The 8,177-nt window shown below is 41.4% G+C and overlaps 1 protein-coding gene across 1 annotated transcript in view; it reads left to right on the top strand.

Annotated features, from left to right (window-relative positions):
* Positions 1-2,709: 2,709 nt before the first annotated feature.
* Positions 2,710-8,177, top strand: part of MED13 (mediator complex subunit 13) — a 105,666-nt gene continuing 100,198 nt past the window's right edge. Inside the window, exons 1-2 of the mRNA XM_021704562.2 lie at positions 2,710-2,911; positions 4,912-5,146. Coding sequence (XP_021560237.1) covers positions 2,846-2,911; positions 4,912-5,146 — 301 coding nt within the window. The 5' untranslated portion in view covers positions 2,710-2,845. The remainder of the gene's footprint in view (positions 2,912-4,911; positions 5,147-8,177) is intronic.

Below are 8,177 nucleotides of genomic sequence, written 5' to 3'. Positions count from 1 at the left end.
AAGATTTAACTGCTTCAAAGGGCTTTATAAGAATTCATTTTATACTTCAAATCTGATTTCAAATGCTACCTACTTTAAAACGCCTTCTCTGACTTTGGTGCTCCTCTATTGTGCCATAGTTGATACATACCTTATTCAAGCAATTACCTCCTTTGTATTTATCTTATTCTGTGGGAAATGTTTCCTTTATTGCCTCTCTTCAGGAATCCTGAGGGACAGACAGGTATCTTATTCATATTTGTATCCCAGGCCTAGCAAAGACCAGGAAAACACTCAGTTGAGCACAAAAGTGCTCAATAATGATTTCTAAAAGTATTTTATTTTAGTTATTTTTTTTTTAAAAAGATTTTATTTATTTATTTGGCAGAGAGAGACACAGCGAGAGAGGGAACACAAGCAGAGGGAGTGGGAGAGGGAGAAGCAGGCTTCCCGCAGAGCAGGGAGCCGGATGCGGGGCTCTATCCCAGGACCCTGGGATCATGACCTGAGCGGAAGGCAGACGCTTAATGACTGAGCCACCCAGGCGCCCCTTTAAAAGTATTTTAATAGCTAACATTTAGTAAGCACTGTGGCAAGCCCTATACCTACACTGTTTCATTCACCAGACACTTTAGGAGAAAAGTACTTTTATTATCCTCATTTTACAATAAGAAAACTGAAAGTAAGAGAAATTAATTTCATTTTGGACTAAATTTTACTTTGAAACGAATGGCAGAACTTTTTCTACAGGCTTTGGCTTCAAGATTTGGGCTCTTAATCATCATAGATGAACGAATGGGTGGATGAGGAATGCTTTTCATTCCATGGCTGAAGAAGTGACCTGGGGGCGCCTGGGTGGCTCAGATGGTTAAGCGTCTGCCTTCAGCTCAGGTCATGATCCCAGGGTCCTGGAATCGAGTCCCGCATTGGGCTCCCTCCTCAGCAGGGAACCTGCTTCTCCCTCTCCTGCTCCCCCTGCTCGTGCTTTCTCTCTCTGTCAAATTAATAAATAAAATCTAAGAAAAAAAACAAAGAAAATAAAATAAATAAAATCTTTAAAAAGAAGTGATGTGGAACAGTCCATCATTTATATTACAAAGGCAACTATGATGTCAAATTATGGTAAATCCTAACTCACTAATGTTTCTTTTAAATCACCTTTACTTCTCCCTCCCTCCCTTCCTTCCTTCTTCCTTCCTTTCCCATGGTCTCTCTCTCCAAAACTCTCAGGGAAAATGTTTGAACTCATATACTGAAGTGTAACCTAGTAAAGAACGGAGTGTTTTATAGGAAAGGGAAGTAACATTTTACTTGGTTCCCACTTCTTACCATTCATTTGTAAATTTACAAATACCAAGCACCTACTGTGTGCTAGGAACCTTTTTTTAAGCACTAAGTGGTAAGCAAAACAAAGTTCTGGTTCTCACGGAGATTACACTAGTGGCACTTTACATACACTGACTGGTTCAATTCCTCACAATAATCTTATGAGGTAACGATGACAACAATAATAGATAACTCTTAGCAATGCATATCTGTGCCAGGCACTGGGCTATGTGTTTTATTTGTATTAACTCAGGTATCACAACACCCGTATGTATGTTTTCCCCATTTTACAAATGAGGAAAACTGAGACACAACTGACTGACTCAAGGTTTGAACCCAAGCAAGTGTGGCTCTAACTCCTAGGCTATTAACCATAAGGCTATATTGTTTCTCATGCATTTCTTTCTTAATCTCACAACTTTTAAGTGTTCAAGTTCTATGACTCCCAAGCTCAGGGGTTTGCGAGTGAGAATGCCTGGGAATTTTTGCAACACTTTCTCTTCCGACGAAATCAAACTAATTTCCACTTAATTCTCAGATTTGTGATGTGAACCCTCCTGCACCGTAAATTCCCCGGCAAGGAGAAAGATAGGGCCTCAGCCGGGGTCATCTTACATTGGCTGGGGTACCCAGCAGATGGCGCTATCTTAGTAGCCGCCAGCTGGCTGTCCGGTCCCCAGGGCTCACCGCCTCCGCCGAAAGCTTCCCGGCCCTCTCTCACTCCCTTCTCTCTCCTCCTCCCCACGGAGCCCGGGCCCACGTGACCTCAAGGCGGCCAATGGGCGAGCAGAGAGGGCGAGCTGGTCCCTGTGGCCGCCATTAAAGCGAAGGGAAAACCCGTGAATTCGGATTAAAGGGGGAAAAACACCGCCCGCTGGGCCCACAAAATGGGGGTGACTACGGCGTCCGGGCGGTGAGGCCGCAGTAGAGCAGACGTTAGGCCGGCTTGGCCCAGGGACGACACGAAGACACAGCCAGAGAATGGTCTGAGCCCGCAGACGCCGCCACCACCTCCGCCACTGAGGAGATTCTGAGCTTAAGGACATCGCCGCTGCCGGGCCGGGGGCCTGGGCTTCCCTCCCGGTTCTTGCCCTTCCTGCCCCTCTACGGGCGCCTCTCCGCCCGGGAGAACCCTCCAGGGCTTGGGCTCTGCCCTTTCGGACTCCATTTTAATTATTTATTGTGTTAATTTATTATTTTTTCTTGTGGAAGGGGCACATATCTCCTCTGTCCCCCAGAGAGGGACGAGCGTCCGCGGGCTCCGCGGCGGCCGCAGTCCGTCCCGCGGGGCAAGCGCGGCGCGGCCCTCCCGCCGGCCCTGGGCCCCGGGCGGCTAGGTGCCGGCCGGGCGGCGGGGGCTGCTCGCGGCGGCGGGGGGGGTGGGTGGGGAGGGCGGGCGGCCCGGCGGCCTCCTTTTCCACCGCTCCCCCAACCACCACCCCCCCGCCCTCCCCGGTGTCTGTGTTTCTCTCTCTGGTCGGAGGCGGCGGTAATGGCGGATGGTGGGTTGTGGCGCCGGCGGCGGCTGCTGTGAGGGACGATGAGTTCCTCCTTCGTGCCGAACGGGGCCAGCCTGGAAGATTGTCACTGTAACCTCTTCTGCCTGGTGAGTGCAGGGGCCGCGGGCGGGGGCCGCGGCGAGCGGGGCGGTGGGGGAGGGGGCGGCGAGGTGCGCCCTTGGGCCGTGGGGGAGGGGGTCCGGGTCTGATCCAGATGCCCGAGTCCCCAGGCTAGGCCCAGCCGGAGCCGACGCGGCGGCGGAGCTCTGCACCAACCCCGGGAAACACGTTCGCTCACCCACCATCCTAGGCTCTGGTTTAGGAGTGCTGGCTTTTTTTTTTCTTGTTTCCGACTCTTGCTCACCGTAGTCTTGTCTTCAACTTCTGCTGCTTATCTGGCAGGACACTCACATTTCCCTCTGTGTTTCTTGCTTAACTATTGCTTTTCTCCTTGTTGGCCCTGTATCCCTTCTTAACACTTTCCATTATTGCCATTCTCCCAGTGTCTTTATTCCTCACTCTGTTAATTTGGTTTCCCCCAATAAACAGGACACCGGAACTGAGGTACTAAAAATCTCTCTTCCTTTTACATTTTCTAATGAGTCAAGCTAACAGAAGATTAGTTTCTCCCTTCGATAAGTTCAGATCTCTCTGTAAAAACCAGTAGATAACCATTTCATATGTTTTCTCTTTAAACTTTGAAAAAAGTTTGCCATTTTGACAGTTTCTAGCCATCTTGCTTTTATTAGAACATGTTTGTGTGAGAGTGAAACGGACTAATGGAGGAGGTTCTATGGTTTTGCACTAATTTTTTTTTTTTTTGTATTTGTTTTCCTTGCATTTTTAGAATGCTTGGGCAGGCTGCTCCTCGTTTTATTGAAAAGTCTAGGGAAGCTGGATGCAGGAATGACAATTGTATAGGTTGGCCCAGTTCTGGGAACATCCACAGTTAAGACTTTGAAAACTACCAACTGTTGCAAATATTTAGTCCTCAATTGGACAGTAGCTTAGCTTCATCCATGATGTAAAGTTTCGGTGACTGTATTTTTTGTGTGCTAGGAGAAATATTAAGAGAGTATGTGATAGGTAAGTGAACTGAGTGGGCGGAGCACAACTAGTTGGCAAGTGTAAACTGCCAGTCATGTATCAGCAGTTTCATTTTTGGCACCTTATGCTTTGCACCTCTTAAGTTAAAGAATTACTGAATTCCCTCTGTTGAATTTCTTTCACTGTGCCAAATTGGGATTTTTAATGCCCTTCTCTCTTGTAAAATGTTTTCTTGTACAATGTCCATTAATCAGCATCTCTTCAGATGCAGGAGAACATAACAGCAGGTTTTACATTTCTGTCTTCTCTGACTCTATTTTTGGTACTTTTAGGATCAGGTTCTTTGAAAATAGACTAGTACAAATCTGACAGTTCTTTGTGAGCACCTATTTCACTTTTCCTAAAAGGGCTTTGTGAAGAACTAACAATTTTTTCACATTTAACTATTTTCACATTTCATTAGAGCCATCACTTCTATAAACATGAAATGATGAGTCTTTAAAAATTAATTTTCTGTTACAAGTGTGACACCAGGGAGTAAACGTGACCAGTTGGAACAAAACTACGTGTGCAGTATTAAAGTACATGTTTATATTTAACATTGTTAAGTTTCTTTTATTTTTCTTTGGGACACATTTATTGCTATTCAGTGACATGTCAATGTTAATATTTTAGCTGTTTTTGTTCCTTTCCTTAAATTTTTGGTTGAATGATCAAAGAATCATTTTTTTGGTCAATCTGCTTTAACATCTTAATATATATTGAAAAATTGTAATGTCTCAGTGAAATAAGGGGCTTTAAGAGAGAGTACTATTGGGGCGCCTGGGTGGCTCAGTCTTTAGGCGTCTGCCTTTGGCTCAGGTCATGATCCCAGGGTCGTAGGATGGAGCCCTGCATCCTTGCTCCATGGGAAGCCTGCTTCTCCCACTCCCCCGCTTGTGTTCCCTCTCTCGCTGTCTCTCTCTCTGTCAAATAAATAAATAAAATCTTTAATTAAAAAAAAGAGTTACTATTGACTTTGAATGAATATGCAGTAATAATCATGCTTTCTTTTCTTTAGGCTGACTTGACGGGAATTAAATGGAAAAGATATGTATGGCAAGGCCCAACTTCTGCCCCTATTCTGTTTCCGGTGACAGAGGAAGACCCCATTTTGAGCAGTTTTAGTCGCTGCCTTAAGGCAGATGTACTTGGTGTTTGGCGGCGAGATCAAAGACCTGGAAGAAGAGAATTGTGGATATTTTGGTGGGGTGAAGACCCCAATTTTGCTGACCTTATTCACCATGACTTGTCAGGTGAAAGCAACTTATTTCTAACTAATGATATATAGCAACATTGTATACTTTTTCTAAAAATCATTTATATTACAAATTAAGATTTTTGTGTGTGTGTGAAACACTATTAAGTGTGAAGCCAGATAAAAATTGAGCTTACTGTTATATTTCACTGTGGTTATTTTATTTTACTTAAATTATCCATATTATGTCAGGTTTTAGCCTTAAGTAACTGTTCTTTCACCAGCCAGGTTCCTTGTGAATTTCATGCAGACAGGGCACAGGGAAGGCCTGTTACCTAAGAAAAATGAAATGGGGGAGCATAAAGTTGCTAACAAAGTAATTTGCAGGCACATGTAATTCACCATTTGAGTCCATTCTGCCACTGCTCTCTTCCTTATGATTATGCAGACAGTTGTAGGAGTATCTAGAAATACTGTAACTTTCTCATGTGTTTTTTCCCAAGGTATATATTTATTTTGTTATTAATTGTTGTTACATTAACATATGAAAGCATATGTTAATTTTGTTATTCTTGGAGAGTGATTCTTTTGTTTTAGATACTGTTCCTTCAAACACTCACTAAAATGAGACTAGTGCCAACTTGTTTAGCTTTTTTTTTTTTTTTAAAGATTTAATTTATTCATTTGACAGAGAGACACAGCGAGAGAGGGAACACAAGCAGGGGGAGTGGGAGAGGGAGAAGCAGGCTTCCCGCTGAGCAGGGAGCCCGACGCGGGGCTGATCCCAAGACCCTGGGATCATGACCCGAGCCGAAGGCAGACGTATAACGACTGAGCCACCCAGGCGCTCCCAACTTGTTTAGCTTTTATAGGACATGGAATCATACTCTGAAAAGTTACACAAAAATAATTTTATTATGAACCTATCAATAAGACTACTTCTATCTTAATTTCTTGACTTTTATGACCAAATGTTACTTTAGAAAGAGAAACTGTAGCTCTTCATGTAGTCACTGAAGCTTGTGTTTCCTTTAGACTCTTAAGAGTCCATGTTAACTGAATCTTTGGTGATAGGAATGTAAATGATTAGTTATTTGCTGCAAGGTACCAACGACTTCAGCAAGATGTTTGGTAATGATTCTTGACAGGTAAATTAAGGATTTTTTGATAACTTAAAAAAGCATTCTTATTTGAAATTGAATACTCTGAAGTTTCTATTACTGTCCATTTGACCTGTAAGACCTATTTTATTTTTGGATGTAATGTAATCCAGGTGACCGTCTTAAACAAGCTCTTAGTAAGACTAATGTTTCTGTAGGAATGTATGTGTTACATTTGTTTTGATAGTTCCTTTTACCTTCTAATGAACAAACCCTTCACTGCTAATCTTTGAGAGTGATTACAATTCTTTTATGATAAATGCTTTCTAGCTTTGCTAGCTTTTCTAATAAGATCCCTGCTGGAGATATTAGTCCTTAGTTCTGAGTATGCATTGTAGTTCTAAATATGTAAAGTGATGTGTTTACATATGTATGTGTATGTACAAGTATATGATATATATATATGTCAGGATATGAAATTTCTTTATTAAGCTTGCTGGCTTTTTTCTTCCATTCACTTTGGTATGCTGGAGTTATTTTATTCTTTTAAGTGGTCATAAAGACCACCTTAACTAAAATGTTTGGAGACTGTTTTAATGTTATTGATAAACTATAAACTATATAAACTAGTTGATAAACTATAATGCTGACTTGGGGATTTCAGTATTAATAAAGTTGGCAGAGCATTTGAACAGACCACTTTTCTTCCAAATTTCATGTAATACATTTTGTAGAATCAAAGATAATTTTAACAGATGTGTAGTATTTAGTTTTACCATCATAAGACTAGTATTTTGAAAGTCTGTTAAAATTAAATGTGAGCTGTTTTGATGTATATTAAAACACTATGTGGATTTTTCCCTCTAGATTCATGTTATGAGTTAAATATGTTTTCTCCTAAAACTGGGCTACAGTTTAAAAAATAGCTTCTGTAGTTTAACTTTGCTTTTTTGCATAATTTTTAAAAAATGGTAATACCTGTAATTTAAAATATTGATCTTGAATGTGAATGAATATAATTTTGGAAGATTAGGTTTTAATTGTTGTTAGATTTTGCTGAATGCCATTGAATGATAATTAACTTTAAAACATTTATCAGAGTGAAAGCAATTGAAATAGCAAAGCAAAATATATTAGGAGTAGTATGTATAATCGTAATTACCATTCCAAAGCCTCTTCTGTACTGTTTTAAACAATATGTGTAGTCAGTGGTATTTATGTAATGTTTTACCTTTTTTTCCCCCCAACTTGTCATTTACTTTAGAATGTTGTTACTTAAATCAGACATATCTTAAAGAATAATAAGGTCTTTTCAGATGGAGTATGTTTGTCTCGCCCTTTTCTTTGCTCCAGGGACACCGTCTGCCTCCCTTTTGGGATAATTAGTCTGCCTCTGTCTCTCTAGCTAACCCCTTTTTCATTTCTTCCCATCTGTGGCACTCTATTCCCTTCTTTTAAGCTCCCCTGAGAAGAGAGCAGCTGGACAGTAGGGGTGGCATCAGCTGCAGGAGGCAATCCTGAGTTCCAAGTGGAGGTGTAGCACTGAGGAAAAGGGAACCGGAAGGACCCAGGTGGTAACTAAAAAGCTGGTTAATTTAGTATGAGCTTGCTTTTTGCAGGCACAGGCAGTGCCCTTCTGTTTGGTTCAGCACCTACCTCATCTTGTTACTGAAATGTTTGTGATTATGGTTTTATTTCCCTTCTTGATGAGCGAAAGAGTGAAGGCATTCTACTTTGCAAAGATTAGAATTCTGTTTTTCTTATTAACTGAAATATCCAGTGATAAAAGTACAGAATTGCCTTTGCTCAACCCCCTTATTTCTTTTGTGTCATCCATAGTGTATTTTAAAAAATAAACTTTTAATTTTAAAATAGTTTTAGATTTACATAGAATTTGCAAAGATCGTATAGTGAGTTCCTGTATAACCCTCACCCAGCTTCTTTTATTGTTAATATCACATATTGTGTACATTTTTCACAACTAATGAA

This window comes from Neomonachus schauinslandi, chromosome 15 (genome assembly GCF_002201575.2).
Source record: "Neomonachus schauinslandi chromosome 15, ASM220157v2, whole genome shotgun sequence".
NCBI lineage: Eukaryota > Metazoa > Chordata > Mammalia > Carnivora > Phocidae > Neomonachus > Neomonachus schauinslandi.
The sequence above is the reverse complement of the archived record's forward strand: the minus strand, read 5'-3'. Positions and strand labels throughout refer to the sequence as shown.